We start from the raw sequence: 27,343 nt of genomic DNA on the forward strand, positions 1-27,343 counted from the left end.
TCCAAACTAACCGCCAGCGCCTCCCCCTTGGACTCAATTGCCTCTGCCCATCTATGTGTAAGGTATACAAGAAGGTCACCAGCCGAACGACCACGACGAAAGCCGTACTGATAATCGCTAATCAGGTGTTGGCCCTCTAGATACCTCAAGAGCTGGCAGTTAACAATGGATTCCATTATTTTGGAGAACAAGGAGGTTATGGCTATTGGGCGATAGTTGGACGGATAGTTTGGTAAGGTTCTCAATTACCCCTACCCGACAACAAAGGCCTGTTTGAAGTCCCGACATATTTTAACGAATCCGGATGATCCCATCGCAATAGCTAATAACCATTTGAAAGCCGCACAGTTTTTTTAAAGAAATAACCGCCTTAACCGGGGAAGGCGGAGTCCTGCCCTTCAGGCTATTGACGGACATACGAAAATTATAAGTAGCAAGTGTAGTTAAACTTTAACTAACTCGGTTTGACTTTAACTAAAGTCAAACCGAGGGTCGACCTTTCTTCAGGCGACATTAGCCCTTATATAAGTATATTGATTAGTTAATATGTCCGGCAAGTTAGAAAGTTATCTTCTACATACTGTAGAACACAGTACATACGTTATACGGCAAATACACTTCGGAATTAATTTTCTTTGTTTTAAACTCTTGGAAGTAACGTCAAATACCACTAAGTGTTTGCTACAAGGCTCTAGATAAAAGAAAAATAAACATTCAAACCAGACATTGCCAGTTAGAATTATCTATGAATGAAAAACTAATGACCTAAAATATTTTTTTTTAAATATGTCGTAGGTATGTTCTTTTTAAAGTACTCGTAAGTTAAATATTACCAAATTATTTGTCAAACTGTATACTATAGAAACATACATCAGAGAAACACGATATAGGGTAAATAAAAATAATTTGTCTGTATTTCATTTAATGAAACACATAAATTCGGGTTGGCACAACTACGAAGTATGCTTTAACAATCCAAATATAGAGAAGATTTTTTCAGTCATAGAAATTTGTGGAATTTTACATCTATTTCAGTTCAACAGGTATGAATATATACTATCTGATCACAACACCAAGTTTAAGTACATCAGCATTTTACTACTAAACCGTTGTAGAATTTTTTATTTGGGTTAGATAATCAAAACGTGTTCAGTGACATTGTTATAAGGAAAGAAAATTAATAGTAGTATTATTATAATACCGCCTTATTCATTGTTAATAAACTTGTAGCAATTTTCGTCTTAAATATATAAGTATCTTTAATAGTATTATTACTAAAAATTAAATTGTAACTAACCAATTTCGTATACAAACTAATTGTAAATTGAGCGTTGTAAGTGTTTGAGCTGCACTAACAAAGATAGAGTTTAGTTAATTAAAATTTTCTCGCTTGAGAAAAATAAAAAAGAGAGGGAAATTTAGAATTGCATTGAGATAAGGAATGGAAATCTATTTTTATAACAAGATGAAAAGAATGTTTTCATTAAATCTTTGTAAATAAAAATGTAGCGAAACAATTACAACTGAAAAAACAACAATTAGTTTTAATATGAACGTATTCATTCCTTAAAATAAAAATAATTGAAGTATGTCATTCAAGGTGATCGATCGGTGAGTGATTTTCACACACATTGAATCATTAATGTGATGGAGACCGATTTTGAGATAACAGTTGCTAGCAATTACTCGAGCACAAATTCCGACTAAACACTACTACTACTGTATGTTTACTTAAAATTAAGTATTAAAGCTTTTAAATATTTGTTATTGATAACAATCAACTTTCTAAATAAGTGTAAGGTCTATAAAATACAAGAAAGCGTCTATTTAAATAAGAAATTATTATTTAAAATGTACAAAGCAAATTAAAATATAAATGCCGCTGAAAACTAGTCAACTTAGGACTGTTTCACACGTACCACAACCACACCACATCGCAACGACAAAATACGGTCAAGCAGTGGTTATGTGTGAATAGTGTCGCTGCAGCTTTTTGTAGTTGCGTTGTGGTGCCGACAAAATGTCGATGTGGTTGCATTGTCGCCAGTAGTTGCGATGCGGTTACGACCAAACTCATGGAATTCGAAGATGAAACTTTGTCACCTTAGTCAAACGTAGAATGAATGAACCGGGCGAGGGGAAAGCGGCGGGCGCGCACTGTCGTTGCGTCTACGCAACGTTTTGTTTGCGATGTGGTCGGCCACTAGTTCGCAGTGCCTCTGGTGGTCGCGTTGTGGTTGCGATGTGGTCGGTATCACACACACGCTCCAAAACGACTTCAAAATGTGGTACATGTGAATAGTCCTATTCATTATCAAAACAAAATATACGCCCGGCCACGTGGTGTGGTTGTGGTACGTGTGAAAAGGCCCTTAGGGGTTTGTCTCTAGTGTGAGAACTGGCGTCATCAAAATAAATAATAGCGATACTATTACTATACTAGTCACTAGGCCAACGCTGGTTCATAAAAGTCAAATAACGATAATGAAAAATTTCGGTCATGATAATATATGGATTATTATTAATGCATATAACAGACAATATATATACCATTTCAGTACAAACTTTCAGAAAACTATTAGTCCTTACGCAATTGTTTAATATTATTATATACGACTGTAATCAAAAAATGTTCTCGTAGACATGTAAGCAATAATTACTAATAAAGAATTCTTAGTACGATAAATAATACATTTTTTTATAAATAATTAATTATTTGAATACTATCAGATAAGTAAATTTTACGGAATTCACAAAATATGTAGTAAATTCACGTTCGTCGTAATGATAAAAGTTAATTTGTTTTCATATTCAGCATACCATCTACGAATGAAATAACAACAATTCGAGGAATTTATTTTAAAACAAACGCTTGGTATAATATAAAAATATGAAATAACATAACAGCCCTGCGATTCTGTAACTCACTTTTCGAACTCGGTGGGAACTCGTAGTTTATTGTTTATCAGAATGCCAAATCATAAAATGACTGCTTCACGACTGATTTGAGGGCGACCGCGCGCCGATGCGAAAACCGCTGTTTGAGTTCGAAAAGTGAGTTACAGAATCGCAGGGCAGTGTTTCGAATAAAACTGTAAAGGTATCGTAGATAGTGAAACTATTCATCGTGAGTTTAATTTAAAGTTGTAATTTTGATTAGATGCGCCATAAAAGTTTTCTCATTTGAATTTTTAGATCTTATTGCCAAAATCGCTCGGATCTGAATCAGAGAGTGTCGTGGGAAAACTGCCAAATGCCAGTACATACAACCGAGGGCCAAGCTTGTATGTTTGCGTAAATGGTGGTTGTGATTAATAGCTTAATACAATTTCGAATGTGCGTGAAATGGTCTTAAATGCTCTTGAAAAATGATGGTCGCATTGTTTTGTTGGTATTCGGCTCAACAGTTCTATAAATATTTTATGTTTGTATATTATGTTTTAAAACCTGAAAAGTTTTTGGGCTTCTTAATGCTTATGCAAGATAAAGTGGTAGCTTTAGTGACTGACCTCATGCTTTCCAAAATTATATAATAAACCATTTTTTTCGCTCTCTAAAAGCAAAAAAGGTAAAAATCGAAAACTTTACGCGGCGCTTATTAAATGATATTGTACAAAGGGACATAGTGTTTATTATGCAGATTTTTTAATGAATGTTCACAAAAAATACCTTTCATCCTGAAACAGTTATTCGCGTCGTAACCGAATGTAAAAGAAACGGGCAGAACAGAAAATAAAGTGACCTTTTATATATTTTATATGTAACAAAGTAATATTATCCACGTTATTACTTAGTATTTTACAATGGAAATTCATTACCGCCGGCAGTTTATTCCCAGCATTTCTTAAACAAGGAGGTTTTAAGCTTTTATTAGGTTGTGATCAGATAGTTGGTGCCTAGCTACAATTTTTATTAGTATCTATAATTTATCTGATGACATATGTGAAGATCAGTAATATGCATACTTCTCGGTACTCAGTGCTGTATGACATCCCTCCATTTTCGGATCCATCTGAAAAAAATGGAAATACGTTAGTTTCAATTCTTTCTATAATGTGTAATTACAAACCATTACACAAACTACATTCCGATCAATCAAGGAAAGTAATTCAGGTTGGCCACGCAGTCTTTCATCAATCAAAGACCAGGAAAACAAAAGTTAAATAAATTCTTTGTATTAATTATAGAAATGTAGAAATAAATTATTGCAGGTTTGTTTGAGTGTTCAATAGCAGAACTTAGGCCACTGACTATCTTCTTCTTTACGTTAACCATTCACAAACCTAGTCGCTACCATTTCGTTTACCATTATAATAATTACGTGGCGAATAGGAAAAATCCTTCAATTCAATTTACATGGTACGCAATGCGCTACGTTCCGCAATGAAATTACGCAATATGGGCTAATGGATGCATTATTCAAAACTGTGGAACTAAATTGATATCAGGGTAAATTACGGTAAACATGCTTATTAAAACTGAAAATACGAACTTTTACCACAAGTTAATCGTTATCAACCTTCATATTAGAACATAGTGAGTTTATACCATCACTGTGTCCGCGATAAATTGGGTTTTATAACCTACATTTCACAAATGGAATGCTTTTTATGAAATTAAAGCTCAAAAAATCCATTCTGTTTGTGTATGTATCCAGTACCTGTACAAGCAGATAGAATATTGGTGTTTTATGTCCGCTTGCTCTTTTAGGATTTTCAAATGCTCTTATTATGGAATACAGGAAATTCTTTGTGTTCAGTTACTTCAAACGATTCCGCGGAAGATTAACTTGACTCAAAACATAAAACGAAAAAGGGTTTTTGTTAAAAAAAGATAAGCGTTTAAGAATTCTTGGTGAGAACAACAAATATAAATTTGTGCTAATTCCTGAAATGTGATACGCTATTATTTTAGTTTTACAAATAATATGTAACTGACCCATAATAATCTACTTTATTACTTTTAATTAAAGGAATAATATTATAAATTATCTAGGCATACTAATGAGACTAGGTCAGATGCTAACAAATTTAATAATTAATGGCTATAAAAAGATTTCGTAGACTAATCTCTTTCACATAAACGGTAGGTAAAATTATATTTACAAACAACATAGCATTCGATAATTTACAGCCTTACTGCTATTCGGTTAAAAACTACTCTTTATGATAACTTAAGTCATAGGTTCAGAAAACATCTTTTGAACTTTGCTCTTTATGCAAATATTCAATATCCAATAAAAATTAAATACCAATAAAAATCTAACGTTGCGACTTTCGAACGAAGTTTACCTTATAGTGTAGTTTGTAGAGAAAGAAAAAAATTAAATGAGCAATTCCGAAGCGAAATACTTTAAGCGGAGTATTTAAAAAGGTAATCTTTCTAGTTCTAGTTTAAAAGTCTATCGATATGCGTCATTTCACTGAATCTTGAAGCAAATTTAAAATGTGCCTCTAAGTGAACTTATTTTTAGTATGATCGCAAAAAATATAAGGAAACTAAGAATAGTAAACTTTCCGTTATCAGAAATTCTAAAAGACCTAGGTATATCAAAAAAATATTTTTCTTGGGTTTATAAAAAAAGTGAGGATTTAGTCATCCATTGTTCAAACGAACCCATTATATATAATATAACCCATATTTCTATTTAAAAAGCGGCTATAGGAAAACATATTAGAATTCTCTACTGTGTCAAGTAAAAGTAGTAAGCTGTTTCTACGTGCCCAACAAGGAAGGAAAATATCGTGAGCAAACCACGGTATGCTTTAAGCGTAAAGAAAGAAAAGGCGCAGATTGAAAAGACAATGAAACGCTAAAGGCGTATTAAAATACACGCACAAATGTGTGTGTATCATATTATAAAATAAGTATTCACCTGAGTATTTAGGATAGGATAGAGGAATAATTTCATGGACAAGATAGCTTAACGCTATGATGGATTAAACCACAATGATCTATCAAAATGTCAGCTGATGGTGTGTCATACCTTCAATATGTATATGTAGTGCTATCAATTTACGAGTCTATTATAATCTAGATGCACGGAAAAACTTTATAAAAGTACCAACATAAAATAATCATATCTATCATATATTTATCCTGTAAAGTTGGAGTAGCTACTGTTTTAGTAGGTACTGTGAACAGATCTATTATTATATATTATAATCAGTGTTTGTGCTTTCCTACTTGGAATATTGTATATTTTGCAAAAGTACTCTACATCTGCGATAAACGCGCTGATTGAATGCATGTTAGACCAATTGCTTTAGAATTCAGGTAGATAAAACTCGTTAAATAAATCTGTGACGACTAATTTATTTGATCACAGCCAGCACAAAATATAAACACGGACTTACTATTAACACCACACAATTTGGCATCAGGTACTAAATGATTTTAGTGAAGCAAATCACGTAATCCAAAATGGATTTTTTTATATTAATATCTAAGAAAATCATTTTTTTACGAGAAGTATGTACATATTTAATAGGATCAATAAGTTTCATAAAATCTTTTTTTTTGTAGTAGAGTATAGAATATAATAATATGCACACCGAATATTAAGGGTGACGTGGTGTATACTTACTATTAAAAGATATACGATGTATGGGGAAGACGATAGCTTCCCTCGTCTCAGGGAGTGGGGCAATGGTAGTCCCTCCACCTTCTTCCTCAACCACCCTCTCGTGGCTTCTGAAGTATATCGAATATATCGCCGCTGAACACCGGATCTGTTCAAACAAGTTCATATAAAAAATATATCAACACATTGCAATTGTGTATTGATTATATCTAAATATTACATAACAAGTTGCCCACCAATTGACGTGAGTTTTCTCTATAGAAAACAATTAAGTATTTTCTCGACGGAATTGTCAAAAAGTAACCTCGTTTAGTCTGAAACATTTTATAAAAAAGTACCCAATACGATACGTTCCTATTCTTACTTTATATTGTTATTCTTTACCTTACTCGTCTTATTCACTTCGACGTGAATAAGACGTCGGAAGCTACCATGTTACCATGATTACAATGTTACTAAAACTTGGTATCCATGGTAACAAATACCGTAGCGTATTCTACATCCTAAAATAAGATCGAAGTGCATTTTCACATATATACAGTAAATATATGTGCAATGAAATAGTACCAATCATTACATTACATATTTTCGTACTTTAAGTGTAGTAAGTTTTCTTGCTATAACACGGTTCACGAATAGTCTCAAACCATACTTTATGGATAATACTCCAAGTCTAAATAAAGTATGACTCCATAACATTTACATAACATAACTTGGACTATCTTAAAGAAATCTTTTCAGTTAAAACTGAAACGTCTACAATATAACTTAATTAGTACTTGACGCCTTAAAACAGTATTGATTTTGGCTACTACAGCGACTTGATGAAGGTTTTGGTTGAATTCGAATCGATAATTTGGCTGGCTACATTTCTATAATAGGAGAAATTTATTATTGGAAAACTTTTGTCAATATCAAATTTTAAATTGTTAATATTAAATACAACATCAACTACGGTCAACAGACAAATCAAAATCCGATATTCAGTTTCTAATATTCTAATACAAATTGATTAAACTCTGAAAGAGAAAGAGAGTTATTACTATGAGAATATAAAAACACCTTACAACATTGTGACAAATTTGCACTTTCAAATATTACGAAGTTACTAGATTCGTTATCGGGTTGCATGTATTTTTTTCATTTAGATTTATCTCAAGGTTATTATAATTGTTTGTGTAGATACAGAGAGATAGTTGGTCGTTATTGTTACTTCTTATATGATGCTGGAATACACATCCAGATAAACATATAGTACGCATAATACGAATTATGAGAACAAAATGTTGCTATTATACAAATGGTACTGGCAAGCAATTCTAACTCTATTGGGTAAATATTGGGTTGTATTAATTTTAATGAAACATCATTTGCAATAAACCAAAGGATTTTTACCACAAAACGGCTTATCGTGTAAATAATGATGGCGTCCATACCGCTAAAGGTTTCATTTTAATAATGAACTAGCATAACAACAATGTACATATCAATTTCATGAATTTAACTAATATATAGTAAATTAAATACGGAATATTTAATTTCAGCTGTATTACAAAGAACTATTTAATTATTCCTATGTTATGTATTTCAAACTCTCCAACTGTCCGTGGTTTATTAAAACACCAGAGATTCATGAGCACCTCAAAATCAGGACTGTCAAAGAGGAGATAAAGACCTGGAGTATGACATACAGAAAAAGGCTAGAAATGCATCCTAATAAGCTTGCCACGCAACTAACCATACCGGACCTAATAAATAGGCTTAAAAGGCGACAAGTCTAAGTCTTGGTAGACACGGTTGAAAGAGAGGAGCAGTCTCGATGGAGATTTTGCTCTGAACGCCTAACAGCTCTCAACACATCTGATCATAGTCTAGCTGACTGATATATTAGGCTATGATTTCTAAATTATAATAATAATACAATACATTTGCCGTCCGAAATACTTTTTTTAACAAAGTAAGGATTTTCACGCGAATGAAGTCGCAGACAGCAGCGATAATATAAAAACCAGTGTACATTGGTGAGGATTATATTATTAGGTTTTTGGCTTTAATAATTATCAACAGAATCAACAAGTGATTTACATATTTAAGATTATTTTTGCTGGAAGAAGTATCTTTCACAAAAACCAATTCCATAGATGTTTTTATTAAAAATAAACTTACACGTCCAGCAAAAGGCAATTAAAAGCGAAGCGAGTGTTTCAAAGTTTTATTTTCTTTTGAGAGCGCTATCTTGATTAATGGCTTGTTATAGCGCAAAAGAGAATACGTTATTGACTCTTTTAATCTCTAAGTACTAACCTTACATTAGATTTTCTTAAACTTCAACTAGAGGTTGTTAAGCTGCAATAGCTCGTTTGACATATGCTTTCCCAAAACCAGACAAGAATAGACTTTTATAAATTATTAGACACACTTTATAAGATTTTATAAAAACTAGTTGCCCTCACGAACTTCGATTTGCCTTAATATGATCTCTCCATAAAAACTTTCCTCAGAGTTCAAGCAATAATTTAAAAAAAATACTCGAATTGATCCACTCAGCAACATATTCAGCGATTCATTTTTATTGGCATTGATAGATATAAAAACAATATTTGTTCTTCAATAATAATAATGGAATAACAAAAAGGAATATAACACAAATGTCACAAGAAACATACGAAAATCTCGTTTCAAGATCGCGTAAAGGTGGGTACAGACTGGTGAAACGTAACATGCAATGTGTCATGCAATGAAAGAATTTACCGTACACATTGCTGCAATGTATCATGAAAGGTAACACACTTTGTAACAATTTCTCATAGTTTGTACGTCTTGTGCGCGCGAAATGTGCATTTCACGCGCACGCTACGAGCATTACAAGCCGCGCGCGGAGCGATCCGTGATTTGTCGGTTTTTCGAACGAACACAAAGGGGCGCGCGCAGTGTGCGCGGTGCGCCAACGTGGACGGTCGTTTTGAAATCAACACGTGCACGCAACGAACATGGAGGACGACACTGCGTGGAGTGAGGAAAAGGCATTTTGCTTGATAGATGCGTACAGAGTTCGTGAAATTTTGTGGAACCCGCAAAATTAAAACTATTTTAAGAAAAATCTTAAGGTCTTCGGCGTGTTTTCATGAGTTGATGTATTATTAATAATGAAGCACTGATAATCGTCATAGCAAGAACATGGTCTTCGGACTCCATGATTCGTGTGATCTACCGGTTTAAAAACGTGTATCGAAGGGCCGTGTTCGCGGCAGAATGGCGGATCAAGACGAACGCGGGAGGTTCGTAGTGAATGCGCGTTAAGAGCGCGCTATGCGTCCACGCTTGCAGCGAACATGCAATGAAAGGCAGAATAATACATTTCATGTTACGTTTCACCAGTCTGTACCCACCATAAAGACATTCAGACTAAACTGTAGACTATCATGTCTGTTACCATGGTTACCATTTTACATTTATATGATGTAAACGGCATTAGGTTCTGGGACTATACCATGTATCATTCGATAGCGATTACGATTCAAACCACAATGTTGACTTTTTAACTGACTATAAAAACACGAGCAGTGTTGGCCTAGTGGCTTCAGCGTGCAACCCCCATCCTCACCCTGAGGTCGTAGGTTCGATCCTCGGCTGTGCACCACTGGACTTTCTTTCTATGTGCGCATTTAACTTTAGCGGTGAAGGAAAATATGGTGAGGAAACCGGCTTAAAGTCAACGTGTGTCAAGCACAGGAGGCTGATCACCTACTTGCCTATTAGTTAACAAATGATAATGAAACAGATACAGAAATCTGAGGCGCAGACCTAAAAAGGTTGTAGCGCCATTGATTTATTTTATTTTTTTATAAAAAACAACGAGTAGTATCTATTCGGCTTGTAATTTGTTTATATGTTCAAGTTAAGGTCCTATATAGAATAGTCTGTGGACCGATCTAGATGAGAGTTGTCAAATGTTTAGTATTTGCAGCGAGTAGGTCTCATAGATGTGTTAATGAAGGATTTTGTAATAAGACTCATAATTTTCAGGATATTAACTGAAATGGCTCCAACGCGTCTTATATTATCGCGATTATAAGTTGATGGTTTATTAACCTAAATCAATAAACGAAATATGCTTTAAAAAATATGGTATAAATATACTTTAAAAATACCTTGATTGATACATGATCTTCATATTAAATTAATTAACACAAAATTAATTAATACATTTTATTATCTTGGTAATCTAAGATGAATCAACAAAAATAGAAATATTTACTGTAGCGATATCAGCGCTACGGATATTGAGGGAAACTATATTGAAATTTCTTCAAAAAAATTACGGGATTAATATCACTATCGCTATTGGAAGTTACAGATTATCTGTGATGATATTATCTATAGTATTTGACGCAAGTTTCTTCGGCTTAAGCCATGTAATATATTATATTTGATATTCCTACACGTTAACCCAAAAATAGTAGAAATCGTATCGAACTATATAGAACATGGGTTTTGTCTTGCTAAATTAAGGTTAAATTTTAAGCAACTACCTGCATGTTGTGAAGGGATAAACGTGTCCTAGTTACGTATGGTAAGTAGCCGTCACGAGCTGTATAGCCGTCATTTATAGTTTATAGGTCACGATGAAGTCTTACATTAAAAAAGTTATAGCAGACAGAAAATAGAAAGGCTATCATCAAGATGACTGAATTTTTAAAATTGGATACAATTTTAAATTCCGACAATACTAAATGCTTGATTTACGTAAAGCTTCTTAATACAAAAAAATACATTTTATTGTTATTGACATATGATTGACGAGGCGGCTTTTTTATTTTTATGAATTATTGATTATATACATTATGGCTAAGATTAAGTGCTGCGTGTTCATATCCGTTAAGATTTAATGGAAACAAACAGTTTTATATGTGGAAAATAAGTTACACTTTATGTTTACAGAGTAGAGAGAAGGGCTACGACAAATGAGAAACAGACTTGACATAAAAGGCAACTCAAGTCAAAAGGCGCGAAATTGAAATATTACAACAGTATCACGTCGGGGTCACCAAAATGGAGGATGTTCCTCCAGTTCCTCCAATTTAAAGGTAAACAGTCTGCGTCCTCTGAATGACCCAGTGACTTATGTTGAGAAATTGCGGAATAACCTTGTTAACCCATTTCAGGGTATGACGTCATCAAAGCACAGATTGTAGGTGTCGTTACAAATAAGACTCCCATATGTCAAATCCGATACAATTTCGGAACATAAAAGTAACACGTAGTACTAAGTTTTGACGATTACGAAATATGCAATAAAACCTCCTTAAAAATTATACAACTTGACGACTGACAATATCTACTGTAGATATAATCAATCATCATATTCAATTCAATCATTATCATATGGAAAAAAAAATACTTTGACTTTAAATATATTTGGCAAAAAACTATTATAATTAAACTAAATATGAAGTAATATGAATCATGCATTGATTGTTCAGGTAGAAGGAATGTTTTATTACAAAACAAGAGATATTAAAATATCTCCTTACATAACAACAACTAAAACCGGAAGAAACACATTCTAAAACCACCTAATCAAGAAGCCTTCCCACCACGATTGGTCGCCGCGGGAAGATCAGACCTCCAACAAAACCACCAGGCCTCTAACAAAAAAACATAATATTAACAATTATGTTAATTAACTTCTTCTTCTTCTTCTTCTTCGCTATCTCGAAAACAATGGTATTTAATTCCGTTAGATTCTGATCTACAATGTAATTAATAAAGAAACCGTGTTTGCATCAATAAATAAACTGTAAGGTCTCTAGGGAAAAACCATTTGCATGTCTTTCAAGTTGCCATTCCGTCCCACGCTCAATATTTAAGTATGTGATAAGAATTTAACATGAGAGACTTTGATTTTGATATATTAAAGTAAGGTATATATAATATATATAATAATAACTTAATATTTAGTTTACGCGAGTACTACGCATTTAAGTTAAATACATTAATTACAACTAAAAACAATTAAATTAAATATTTCATATTTGTCATTACAACGTATTTTTCACTGGAAAATTATGAAATTTAACTTATTTCAATTTATATTGATATGACCCGTGTTATTAAATTCCTCAAACAGAAACAAAACCTCATAAATGAAATGTTACTAACAATTCAATTGTTTATATATATGTATGTATGTCTATGATGCGAATATCCTTGAGAACCTTTACCCCTAAAGGGCTGATAAGGATGCAAAGTTGTTAAATTAAATATCGATTTTTTTTCTAAAAAATTCTATAAAACCAATGTTTATCCAGATACTAGACAAGAACTTTAAGCCATTTAAATATAATCAGTAAATACTGTCATCATTTCAGATAGTAGTCTAAAACACAATTTAAATCACGCTAAATAGTCTATAAGAGGAATGCATTTTAAACTAGCCAGTTCAATACGGAAGTAAATGGGATTCAAAGGGATTAATCAAGCAATCCTAACACTATGTTTTACCTTTATTTTGCCTCTGACAAAGTGATGTTTTTGTACCACGTATTGCATTGTACTGTACGCAGTCCAAAGGCTGCCGTTTTCACCGCCACCCACCCTATGCCACACGTGCTGTGAAAGTGCCTAAAATATTTTAAAATTGTTAGTGTTTTGTCTATACACCGGGGGTTAGTTTGCTTTCTACCCAACCGTTTTTTATCTTAGTTTAAAAGCAGTACTTTCCTTAATTCGTTAACGTGATCGTACTATTAACCAACATGTTTAGTAATACAAAGAACGTGTCTTAGGGTGACGTGAAAAATCGAGACTTAAGAAGTAAAAATTAAGATTGACTTTGGTATGTCAAAAACGTATGTGAATTTACATACGGGACACGTCCTTCGGAGAAGAACTTGAAACAAAAAACGTACTTTTATTATTCCACACTACAATAATATACATGAAGATAAAACAAGGTTCCTTAATTTTCTAACTCAGGGACACATAAATAACTTCCGTAATATACATGTAAATGGTAAAGGGAAGTTTTATATATAATATATATGGTATTTCATAAATAAATAATAAAAATATTGCGTTATGAAAATTCCCAATACGAATCTTTATTAAAATTTAAGCCTTTGATCACGGAAAATTGGATAAAGCCGAAACCCGAGTCACAATTCGTGCACAAAATAACTTTATTTTCATTTTCTCTGAACCGATAAGTTCTTACCTGCTCGTTGTTGATGAAAAACGAGAGATTAGCTGCCGGCATAGAGTCATGACTTATGCATTCTGCCTTTAGCTTCATCCCAGGGCGATAGTAACGTTTCAAGCCCTTTAATTCTGGATCCGACTTGGGGAGGTCTGAAAAGATTTCACTTGAATTGGTTACATTGTCGACAGTCGATACTAATTAAAAACACATTAATTAATTAATACAACTTTTGTCTAAATTGATTAGTAATTTTTTGTTTGAGCAATAGATGGCGTTAGGCGTGTGCTAAAACGCGATGGCAAAACGAAATCTTAGAAGTATATAACATTTAGGGATTCTTTATTTTATGAAGTTTTCATTGTATAAATCAAGTGTCCCTCTCTAATAATAATAAATAATAAGTTAAATTGTGGTGTGTGTTATTCCGTGATAGGTTTGAGGTCCATGTGATTGTGGTTCCCTGGTTGAAATTCCCGGTACGGGAACCACATGAACATTAAACCTATCACGGAATGACACACACCACAATTTCACTTATTATTTATTATTAAAAGAGAGGGACACATGATTTATACAAAGAAAACTTAACATAATATAAAGTACATAAAAAATAAACAAGTTAAAGAATTCTAATATTATACTAGGTAAATACTTTAATAATTAATCTAAAATCTACAACAATGAAAATAAAGAACTATTATAACATTTGTAATTTAATCAAACTTGCCCCACCATGATGTAATAAAAAAAATCTAAAATCTATTTCTGAAGTATACTTATTTTAATATTAATAGTTTGTTAATTATTGGCAAAAAACGAAATGCCATTTTTTTTTCATCTTTAATTGTTTATAACTTTTGCAATTTTTTATGTGCTAATACACGCTTTTGGCACATTTTTCTAGACGTCATTTCGGATCCAATGAGCTATCGCACATAATTTTAAGAGCATATCTCTATTTTGTACCATTTTCAACTTGTCGACTAGACTAAATACAAATATCATTTATACAAGGATCTTCAAGTTTCGAATTCCACTTATGTCTTTGACTTAAATTGGACAAATATTCTTTAGACCATTGTTGCCAAAATTTTGAAACAACTTTCTGCATGACATTCCATCTTTCTTTAAGATTTACATTAAAATTAATAATTGATGTGTCATCAACAATATTTACAAGAGGTTCACCAATCAAAAAATGACCTGGGGTTAATGGGAGAGGGTCATCTGCTACGTCACTAAGCAATGAAATCGGTCTTGAATTTAAGCAAGCCTCAACCTGTGATAGAACAGTAACCAGTTCTTCATATGTCATTAAATTGTCACCTATTGCCTTGTTCAAATGTGTTTTAACAGACCGCACTCCGGCTTCCCAAATGCCTCCAAAATTTGGTGCTTGTGGTGGAATAAAATGCCACGCTGTAAATTCAGATGTGAGTAATTTTGCAATCTCATCAGGTATGTTTAATTTAGACCGATCAAACATGTCTCTCAATTGTTTAAATCTTCGAAAAGCTGCAACAAAAGCCTTAGAAGTCAAATCAGTGACTAATTCAATATGTATAGCTCGTGTTACCATACATACAAAGAGACAAATATAACTCTTGTAGGTCTTAGCTCCTCGTCCTGGAGAAAATTTTATACCTTAAACAGGCTGCTTTAGAATACCTTAAACAGGTAATACATTTCCGATAGTACTTCTTGACCTGATCTCGAACTCGTACAATCCAATACTTTGAACGAAGAAAGTTTAGCATGATTTGAGGACCGCCATGCAAAGTCTTTTCGTGTGCATCCGAAACTAATAAGTTAGTAAGGTGAGACTTAGCAGGTATAATAATGGGATGTCTTGCATCATAGCTTTCGTTGGACATGCTTATTCGACCGCCTACCCTTAAAATCCCATTATTGTCTAAAATGGGACAAAGAGTGCGTAACACGTTCTTTTTAGGTACTTCTTTTCCATTTGCTATAACTGTTATTTCTTCGCCAAATGCAAATTCTTGCACTTGCTTTATACCAACTTCTAGTGTTTTATTGATTTCTGTGACTGTTATAAATTTAGGTAAGGTTTTTCGATCTTCTTTTCTCATTACAAATCTTCGACAATATGATATTACTCTCAACATTTTTACTAAATTAGAAAATTTACTCCATTCATAATTTTCATTCTTTTCTGCAACATTCATTGAAACTATTTTTTCTTCTTCATTTGTATCACCGATTTCTAAATCTTCAACTTGAATAATCCTGTTTCTTAACCTTTGTATGAATTATTAAACCCTGGGTGACACCTGGGCTCCTCAGATGTATTCGTAACAGGGATAACCTTCACAAAAAAACTAAAAAGAACCCAGCTGACGAAACTTTAGCAGTGACATATAAAAGATACAGAAAATTCTGTAATTCGTTATTAAAAAAGGTTAGGCGTGCACATGAAAGGGATGAAATTAACAAACATAATAAAAATAGTAGGAAACTCTTGGAGACCATTAATAATATTACTCAATACAAAAAACCTAGATCAACATCTACAGAACTTTTGAAAAATTGTAATCCACAAGAAAAAGTAAGCAGTGTAAATTCATTCCTTGCAAATGTGGGGAAAAGCATTGCTACTGGCCTAGGTAATTATAATTGTAATAGCTCCTATGTGATCACTACACCACCCCCATTAAAAAATTCTCTTGTCCTCATGCCCACTGACAAATCAGAAGTAGAGAGCTTGGTGATGAATCTGCGAGATAAATATGCTGTCGGTAACGATATGATATCTAGCCGACTTCTCAAACAACATATCAAAGTTTTGGTACCACCCATCACTTACATATGCAACCTCTCCATCTACCAATCTACAAGAAAGCTCTCATAACGCCTATCTACAAGGGAGGTGACAGAAGCCTTGTAGACAATTATAGGCCCATCTCCTTACTTCCCATCCTGTCCAAAATCTTGGAACGATTATTAAACAGGCGATTGGTTGATTTCCTCGACAAACACAATATTATTTCAGACTCTTAATATGGTTTTCGTTTCGGTAGGTCCACTGATGACGCAGTTCATAGCTTGACCGATTTTAATGTTAGGAATATGGACGGGAGGGAAAAAGTGATTGGTGTCTTCATTGACTTGTGCAAAGCGTTTGACACTGTTTCGGTAGAAATCCTCTTGCACAGAATGGAGAGGTTGGGCTTCAGGGGTATACCTCACCAAATCTTCACGAGTTACATGTCTGAACGCACGCAAGTTGTGAGGTTGGGAGAGTGGACTAGCATCGAGTTACCTGTCACCTTCGGTGTGCCGCAGGGCAGCGTCCAAGGACCCACATTGTTCCTCATTTACATTAATGAATTATGTGGGATGAACCTAAGAAATTGAAAAATTGTGGCCTTTGCTGATGACGCAGCCTTAGTGTTCCATGGTCAAGATTGGTTTGAGGCCTTTCGACATGCTCAGCGGGGCCTGAATTTGGTATCGGATTGGCTACATCGCAGTTCTCTGGCCCTTAACACCGAAAAGACCAAATAAATAAATTGTGGACCTTCCCACCATAGAGTGTGAGACAGTAACTCAAACGGACTCAGACCTCTTGACGCGCAATCAGCTGGGTTTGTTTCAGATAAAACATGACCCCACTGAGAGTATTCCATAATAGAAAGTATTTCTGAGACACGATTACTAACGAAAGTCATCCATTTACTTGGTCCACCTTTAAGCCATGCCAAAACTATTGTTGAATCCGTCCAAACATACAGATCATCTTTAGGTATTTTTATAATTTGACATATTTCGTTAATTAATTTTGATGCTAGTACAGCACCGCGTAGTTCTAGTCGAGGAATAGAAACTTTCTTCTCAATTGGAGCTACCTTTGTTTTCGCGGATACTAATCGAACTTCTATTTTATCATCTGAACTGATTATACGAATGTATACTGCGGCTGAGTAAGCTGAACAAGATGCATCTGAAAATGCATATAATTCAACTCGACTTTTGCGCGTGTAACCTAACCATCTGGGAATTTGTAATTGCTGAATATGAATAAGATCATTTCAAAATTCACTGGACAAAGGATCGTCCCAATGAAGATGTGCCTTCCAAATCTGCTGGATCAAAAGCTTTGCTAATACTACGACTGGTGAAATCCAACCTAGAGGATCATACAAACGGGCAATATTAGGCAAAACTTGTCTTTTTGTTACAGGAAATGTTATTTCTGGTAAAACAACAACATATTCAAAATTATCAGTTTCTCGATTCCACTGGACTCCAAGAACCATTATCATGTTATCTGTTTTAATTGGCAAAGATGTCTCCTCTTTATTGTTTTGCTTTCCAATGTAATGCAATAACTCCTTACTATTGCTTGTCCATTTTTGCAATTGAAAGCCACCAGATGTCATTTAAGCATTCATTTCATCGTATACTTCTTTAGCTTCATCAATAATCTCAGTTCCTGTCATCAAATCATCAACGTAAAAATCAGTATTTGTAATAGACGCTGCCACTGGAAACTTCCTCTTCTCTTCATCTGCCAATCGTTGTAAAGTCTTTACAGCAAGGTACGGAGCACAAGCCGTTCCAAAAGTTAGCGTAAGTAAGCTTATAATGTTCCACAGGCATGTCTGGATGTGGCCTCCATAAAATCCGCTGAAAATTATTTTGCGCAGAATTAATTAATACTTGTCTATACATCTTAACTAAATCAGCAACAATACTAATTCTATGACTTCGCCACCTCATTAAAATATGTCTTAAATCTTGCTGGATTTTCGGTCCAACCATAAGATCGTCATTTAGCGAAACATCATTCATACACTTACTAGATGCATTGAAAACCACGCGCACTTTAGTGGTTTCCTTATCTTCTCATACCACTGCATGGTGAGGAAGATACACTGCAGTACTGTTATCCACTCATCTTCTGCAACTCGAGACATGTGGCCAAGTGTCAAATATTCTTCAATAACTTTTGTATACTCTTCACGTAACCAAAAATTATTAGATAATCTTCTTTCTAACGATACCAATCTTTTCATTGCAATATCCATATACTGTCCATACTGTCATTCTGGATCCTTATTTTCAAATGGAAATGTAACAGTGAACCTTCCATTCTCATTTCTAGTAGTCGTAGCCTCATAAAGTTTTTCACACATTTGCTCTTCCATAGAAAGTCTCTTCTGAATCCTATCTGGTTCAGCCTCTATCTCCCAAAAACGTTTTAAATAATCATCTTCCTGCTCGACTTGCAAATGTAAACTCGTAATTTTATTTATTTATTTATTAACACTTCGTTGCAAAAAACAATAAATCAAACACAATACAAAAAAAATAATAAGGGATGCAACGGGCGGCCTTATCGCTAATAAGCGATCTCTTCCAGGCAACCCTAGTTAAAGAAAAAACTAAAAACAAAGAAACATGATTCGTGCGAGAAGTGCAGAAACAAATGTTATATAAAAAAATACATATATACATAGTACCTTAATCTAAAGTAATACAAAAAAAAAAATATTAACAACAGACTAAAAACTTAAAAGCTAATCTTACAAATACATGGACAGCAAATAGTTATGTAAAAGGAAACATAAGATTTATACAAGTCACGATTGATCAGGATAGGATAAGGTTAAGAAATGTTTATGCAGAAGAGTTTTAAAAGATGATAGAGAGGTAGCCAATCGTACGGAGTCGGGCAGCGTATTCCACAACTTAATGGTGGAGATCGTGAATGAATTGCCTAAGAAGGATGAAGTGTGAGATGGAATTTCCAATAAACATCTATTAGAAGAGCGTAACATATAGTTAGAAGGACCTAAGAATTTAAAGTGATTTTTGAGATAAGAAGGGGTTTTCGGATTGAAAAGAATTGAGTATAGAAGTTGAAGAAGATGAGCGTGACGTCTGAATCGAATAGGTAGCCACCCCAGCTGCCTGCGGAATTTAGACACATGGTCATATTTCCTAAGTCCAAATATGAACCGTATGCAGAAATTCTGCAGGCGTTCGATCTTGTCAAGTAACTCTTCGTTCAAATCAGAGGAGCATGAGTCCGCATAATCGAGAATAGGAAGCAGAAGAGACTGCGCTAACATAGTTTTAGTGCGGATAGGAAGGAAATTAGAAAGACGTTTCAGAGTAAAAGGAGCGGCGTAAAGTTTACGGCTGATCTCCTTTACGTGATGACCCCAGGAAAACGTTTGGTCGAAGAAGACCCCAAGGTTTTTAACAGTCTTATTGAGGGCCAAGGCCACACCGTCAAGGTAAACACCAGGGAGCTGAGCCCATTTAACTCTTGAAATAAAGAAAGGGCTTCCGATGATGATGACTTGACTCTTGGCAGGATTAATTTGAAGACCAAAGTCTTTACTCCAGTTGACTATGTTTTCAAGATCAACATTCATCGCCTGTATTGCAAGAGGAAGCTCATCGAGTGTCGACTGAACGTAGATTTGGAGGTCATCAGCGTAAAGGTGATAACTAGCGGATAGATGTGCAGTCAGGGTATTGATAAAGATAGAAAAAAGAAGAGGTGAAAGAACGCCACCCTGCGGAACACCAGCACTTATATTATTCCACTGAGAGTAAGCATCATTCATTTTAATACGCTGCCGACGACCGTTTAGATAGCTATGAAACCAGTCAATAGCGGATGGACAGATATTCATAGAGCGAAGCAACCCAAGCAGAATTTCAAAGTTCACAGTATTGAAAGCATTGCTAAAGTCAAGCAGAGTGAGAACAGTGAGCTGCCCACCATCCATCCCTCGGCGAATGTCGTCACAAACTTTAACCAATGCCGTAGTCGTGCTATGCCCCGGGCGGAATCCCGATTGGAGAGGGTCTAGAATTGAGTTTTTATTCAGAAATCTGCTAAGCTGCGAGTGTATAAGGCGCTCTAGAGCTTTAGATAGGAATGGTAGAATAGAAATGGGCCGGAAGTCAGAAAAGTTAATGGGATCGGGCCGTTTGGGAATAGGAATAACAAGACTATCCTTCCAAGAAGTAGGGAATTTACCACTAGTAACTGAATAATTAAAAATATGAGTAATAACTTGAAGAATAGCTGGCAAGATAGGTAAGATCATAGCACGACTAACTTCATCACATCCAACAGCATCCGACGAGATAGACTGGATGCAACCCTCCACTTCGCGCTCGGTGAATTCAGTGAAATTAAAAGGCATGAAGTTTGGAGTTGGAAGAGAAGCTAGTTTATTGATTGTCTTCCTAAGAGAAGACTTATCGTGGGCAGGAGAACAGGTGAAGTGAGAGTTAAGGTTGTTTATATCTATTGCTGAAGAAATAACATTCTGTGCCGATCTGCCAATCCCCAAGGTTTTGAGGAACTTCCAGATTTTTGAGGTGTCGCCATTGGATACTGAGTCGTGGATATGTTGCCTTTGAGCATCACGACAGCGAGTATAACAACGATTGCGAACTACTTTATATTTTTCGCGCTCCGCATCAGATTTGGCATTTCTCATTTTAGCTATGGCTCTGTTTTTTTTGTGAATCAATCTTTTAATCTCATCAGAGCAGGTAAATGTTTAAGTTTAACTCGTCTCAATGGGGCGTGCTTATCATAGAGGTTTGTGATGGAAGAAGTGAACAACTCAACTTTGTCGTCGAGGTAAGCTAAGGCGTACAGACCACTCCAGTCAATTTTGGATGCATCACTGAGCAGGCTATCATGGTCGATTCCACCAAAGCTGCGACGCATAACTACCGTGGGCTTCTGCTTGGGTGGCTTCGCCTTAAAGGAGAGATAGAGAAGGTCATGGTGAGAGAAGGCGACAGCAGGAAGTTGCCCATGTTTAGTGACAAGGTGGGGAGAGGAAACAAAAATAAGATCCAAAAGTGACGGAGTAAAACCGGGGACTTTATGCGTAGCGTTAAGATATAAGTTTTGTAGGTTGTAAGAGTGAGTTAAAGAAAGGAGCCGTCTGGAGCGAGAATCATTTTTCAGCAGACATGTGTTAAAGTCACCCATGACTATTGTGTTTTTATATAAGGGAGAAAATTGGTCAATGGTGTCTTCAAAGGAATCAAAGTAGTCCACCGATGATGAAGGGGAATAGAAGACTCCCAGGAGAAGCTTAGAGTTGGATAGAAGAACTTCGATAAGGAGATGCTCGGCTGCATTGCTAGGTGGGGGCTGTGGCGATGAGCTAACGATGGAGAAGGGGATGTGAGAACGTAAGTAAATCGCCACACCACCTCCACGCATGCCGAGTCGGTCATTTCTAATTAAATTGTAACCAGGAAGAGAGTAAGTACCAGAGGAAAGGGAAGGGTTGAACCAAGTTTCAGAAACAAGTATGGCATGGATGTCTTTAGAGGCCAACGTAAGGAGATCTGTGTGATGAGCTGGAACGCTCTGGGCGTTAATGTGTACAACATTGAAGTGCTTAGGAAAGTTTTGAAAAATAGAGGATAAGGTATCATTTAGGGTAGGCGTGGAGGAGTCAATGCTATGGAAGGAGTCACAATCGGACGATTCCAGAGATAAGAAATCAGAGTTATCACTACTGCAATCCATGATTAACAAAAGTATGATAATAAAAAATAAAAATAAAAACTAAAACTAATCTAAAAGTTAAATAAAATCTACACCAAGTATATAAGCGCTTAAACTTTAAAAATAAAAAAAGAAAATAATAAGAAATAAAAAAGATGTTCTTACGATCGCACTCAACCGCTGATATGTAAGGATTAGTACAACAATGATATAGAAGTAGTGAACGTATAACATAGATATACACTGTAAGAATATCTTCTGTAAATCTTAAAGAACTAAAGAGACTAATTATAACTATTTCTAAAAACTGTTTAACAAGAAAATATGTATATCTAGAGGGTTTAATCTGCAATATTGAGAATAAGAATATTCAACTCCAGTACAGCCACTTAACTAAGAGATATCAGCTGTGGCCCATTTTATAGGAAGGCTTCACAGACTACATTCAAGAGTAAATATGTATATACAGTCATTTTCTAGTTAGTGGAGGTGACAGTTGACATACAGTGTGACAGACACTTTTATAGTGGAAAGTTATTGTAAAAGCTTATTATACGAGACTCATTTTATGTTCTGTGGAAATACACATCATCAATTCTTAATTGACACTTGACAACAACAACCTTTGACAGCGTCACATCACGCTAGCTAGTATTTATAATCTGTCAACGGGCTATAATAACAAATAACAATTAGAAATTAATATCATCATAATAACAATTTGTAAACGAAGGTGAAGGTTATAAGATATCAAATAAGTAATAAAAAAAAAGAACTGTTTAACACTTGAAACTCATGACAACAAACCAAGAAAAAGTTGATTATAACCCCAACACACGAAACACCAACACTGTACAAACGGAAGTTATTGACCCTTTCTTGGAGCCTTCTTATTACGGGTCTTGTCTCTTATCAGCTTTGCATCATCAGCTGCGGTCGATGACGGTATGCTGTCCGGAACTGAATCGAGTTCCTTCAGCGAAGAGATGCGGCGAAGTTTTCCATCAGCCCCTATCACTTGTACACGTCCATCGCGAGTCCAACATTTCGAGACGCCAAACCGCTTTCTTGCCTCCATAAATAGCGAGTGTCTTGATTTTGTCAGGAACTCAGACAAGGTTATTCCAGTGCCTTTAAGATTAGTTTTGGCAGCCCAGATCCTTAACTTGTCAGCATGCTCACGAAACTTTATTAATAGAGGCCTAGGCTTGTCATTGGATCTTAATCCCACACGATGGCAACGGGAGAGGCACTGCTCCGTCACATTAGGACACTAAGAGTATGGATATCATATTTGCAATGGAGCCCTGGCTTTCATCCTTTGCTTCATTTACTCCATGCAGCAACAGACACTTTCGCCTACTGCGCATCTCCTGTTCATCCTGCACTCTAAATAGAATCGCCATCTGAGCTTGGAGATTCTCTAGGCAGAATAAAACAGAATTTTTGAAAGCTTCGAATTCCCTAGCAAGCGGAGTTTGTTCCAGTGAGGGGGACCTATTCTGAGTTGCAGTAAGGCGCTGCTGAAACTCTTCCATTCTGGTAGACACCATTTCGGATACATCCCTTAATGACTTTTTAAGATCCTCCATAATAAGGTGAAAGTGAAAAATTCATAGTTAAAAGTTAAATTGAAGGTACCTACTTGAAGAAGTGATTTCCAACTTTAAGTTAATTATAGTTAAATAGAGGATATTATTGAGAAAAAAATAGCGATTGATGTGTGGTGGGACACTAGTTCATCACTGAAACTGTAAGTTATAATGTTTTTACCAAAATACTATTTAATTTAAGAAAAAAATCACGAGACACACCAGTACACGTTTGCACTACCCACAACGTACAGGTATATTCAAATTTTAGCTGTGGAATAAGTATCAGACATTTTTCCCGATAAAACCCAACCAAAGGCCGTATTTTGTGTGATAAGTTTTCCTTTGGGTTGTTTTATTAGGCCATCTAACAATATATTAGGTCCTTACATATGAAATTGGCGTACTGGCCACTTTAATCACGATGTTCTCCTCTTTGGTAAGGAATTCCAAATTCAAATTTGTACAGCTATTTACTCATGTATTTGTGCTTCGATGGCCGTCATTCATTTGTTTTTTTCTTCTGTTTTTTTCTGTTTGCGTCACTCATTTTACAAAATGGAAAACTTAAAGTATCCCAATATTTACGAGTACGAGTTCCGCCGTGGCACTAGTGCTGCGGAATGATGTGTATGGCGGTCATGTTGCAAAAGAAAACACAGTTCGTTTTTGGTTACAACGTTTTCGTTCTGGAAATTTCGACCTGCAGAACAAGCCCCGTGGACGGCCTGAGACCCAAGTTGATAATGAAGTATTGAAGGCTATTGTGGAAGCGGATCCATCGCAAACCACGTCCGAGTTAGCTGCAGGCTGCGGTGTTAGTGATAAAACTGTTTTAATTCACTTGAAGCAAATTGGGAAGATTAAAAAGCTTGAAAGATGGGTACCTCACGAATTGACTGAAGCAAACCGGCAAACGCGCGTCGTCTGAACATTACTGAACCGGCACAATAATGAAGGTATTTTAAACCGAATCATTACCTGTGATGAAAAATGCATTCTTTACGATAATCGGAAGCGCTCAGCGCAATGGTTGGATCCTGGCCAGCCAGCCAAATCCTGCCCCAAGCGAAAATTAACCCCAAAAACCTTGTAAGCGTTTGGTGGACTAGTGCCGGTATTGTTTATTGCAGTTTTCTCAAATCTGGCCAGACTATTACGGCTGATGTCTATTGTAAGCAATTGCAAACCATGATGGAAAAGCTAGCGGCTAAACAACCTAGGCTGGTCAATCGCTCCACGCCACTGCTACTTCACGACAACGCTAGACCACACACTGCACAACAGACGGCTACCAAATTAGAACAGCTTCAATTGGAATGTCTAAGACATCCTCCGTACTCCCCGGACCTTGCTCCAACAGATTACCATTTTTTTCTAAATTCGGACTACTTCTTGCAAGGGAAAAAATTTAACTCTGATGGGGCAGTCCAAATCGCCTTCACAGATTTTATGGAATCCCGTCCGACTGGTTTTTTTAGTAAAGGGATCAATAAACTACCTATGAGATGGCAAAAGTGCATAGAAAACAATGGATCATACTTTGATTAATTAAATATAATATATTTAAAAATATTCGACTTTTTGTTCCTGCCATACAAAACGCCAATTTCATATGTAAGGACCTAATATCTGAGTATACCTCAGCTCCTACCAATAAATCTATTTTACCTGGTACTGTATAACCTGGATCAACTAATTCTAACGTAGAAAGATCCTTCCAATCGGGTAAATCAATTCTGTCACAAGGCAGCATATCAGTGAGTGACCGTAACACGTAAGCATTAACTCGAATTAAGCATTCTGGTCTTGGCGAGATTCTAAATACAATATAACGAAATATTTTACATGCAGTTGACCATCTCCCACACCTGAAACATTACTCTTAACAGATAATTTTTTTAAATTTAATAATTGAGCAGCCGCTTCTGTGATAAACGAAGCTTGCGAGCCTTGATCTAACAAAACCCGCAATATACTCCTATTTCCACTCCTGGACTGCGCCTTGACGACATCTGTTGCCAGAAGCACTGGTTCATTGTGACCTTGACGTTTTGCAAAATTTGCTACAATCGATATACTTGGCACCGGATTCTCTTCTCCGTTTTGAACTTCCTCCAATACATTATTAATGTGTGTGTCACTTCCTTCCTCTCATTATACAGCAAAGTATTATGTCTTCTGCCACATTTCTTACAACATGTCGATTGTCGACATTTATTTACTACGTGAGTCGTTTGTAAGCAATTGTAAAAAAGTCCTTTCGACTGAGCAAAATCTCTTCTTTGTTGAGCAGTACGTAGTCTAAATTGCTTACATAAATTATTAATATAATGACTTTCTCCGCATAAAGGACAACTTAATTCCGTTTTTTTATTATTCTCTTGAACTGCCGCGTGAAAAGTTTTAGGAACTTGTTTTTTCATTTGAAAACGAGGTTCAGGTAATTGTTTTCCAGTCTCAACCATCTCTAGACTCCTAAATCTTCCCTCAAGAAACTCAACAAATTGCGACCATGTTGGCAAATCATCTGACAAATTATTTATGTGATTTTCCCACTGTTTATGTGTTTCTAAATCTATTTTCGAGACTGTCAAATAAATTACAATAGAATCCCAAGAAGCCCATATTATCCAAAGCCTTTAAACAAGAAGTTGTTGTATCTAATAATTGTTTAATTGCTGATGATGATTCACTAATTGCTTTCTGTGAAAATAAAGTCTTTAGGATTGCATTACTATTATATCTTTTTACTAATTGATTCCACGCTTCTTCATAGTTAAGATCTATAGCCGAATAATTTCCTATTAAGTTTAAGGGTTCTCCCACTATACTACTTTTTAAATAATGCAATTTCTGCGCAGGCGATAACTTTTCATTATTATGAATAACAGAACAGAATAAATCATAAAATGTCTGCCATTCACTATATTTTCCAGAAAATGAGGGTAGTTGTATCCGTGGTAATTTTATAACATCTACAGAATGAGCCTTTGTTTGATTTTCCCTACATGTTGAACTCTCAAACTGTTCTAACTTTTCTTTTAAATCTGTCATATATTCAGTATATATTTCTTGGAACGAATCACAAATGTCTTCTTCAAAATACGGAAACGACTTTATTTGCTCTGGAACAGCTATTTGTATTAAATGCTTATGATTATCCATAAATTCCTTCAGCAACTCATCTAAAGTATTTATACGTGTTTGGACATATGCTTTTGTTATTCTCACTCTTGGACTTTTCTTATAATTTGAATGCGCCTTGAATGCAAATCTTAATTTTTTATTATGTTAAAAGCCATTATTTCAATTTAAAATTACGTAGTGTATTATTTAAAATCACTAATGTATTAATTATTTTAATTTACAACACTTCTTTTGTTTTTAATTAGACCAAGATTGGTTGAAATTATTCTAAGTCCATACTATAAAATTTTACA

The 27,343-nt window shown here is 35.1% G+C and overlaps 1 protein-coding gene across 1 annotated transcript in view; it reads right to left on the minus strand.

Annotated features, from left to right (window-relative positions):
- Positions 1–2,981: 2,981 nt before the first annotated feature.
- LOC125052537 overlaps positions 2,982–27,343 on the minus strand; it is a 47,266-nt gene continuing 22,904 nt past the window's right edge. Inside the window, exons 4-7 of the mRNA XM_047653444.1 lie at positions 13,800–13,933; positions 13,088–13,207; positions 6,587–6,731; positions 2,982–4,012 (exon numbers count right to left, since the gene is read on the minus strand). Of these exons, the coding sequence (XP_047509400.1) occupies positions 3,927–4,012; positions 6,587–6,731; positions 13,088–13,207; positions 13,800–13,933 (485 nt within the window). The 3' untranslated portion in view covers positions 2,982–3,926. The remainder of the gene's footprint in view (positions 4,013–6,586; positions 6,732–13,087; positions 13,208–13,799; positions 13,934–27,343) is intronic.

This window comes from Pieris napi, chromosome 9, assembly GCF_905475465.1.
Source record: "Pieris napi chromosome 9, ilPieNapi1.2, whole genome shotgun sequence".
Taxonomy (NCBI): Eukaryota; Metazoa; Arthropoda; class Insecta; order Lepidoptera; family Pieridae; genus Pieris; species Pieris napi.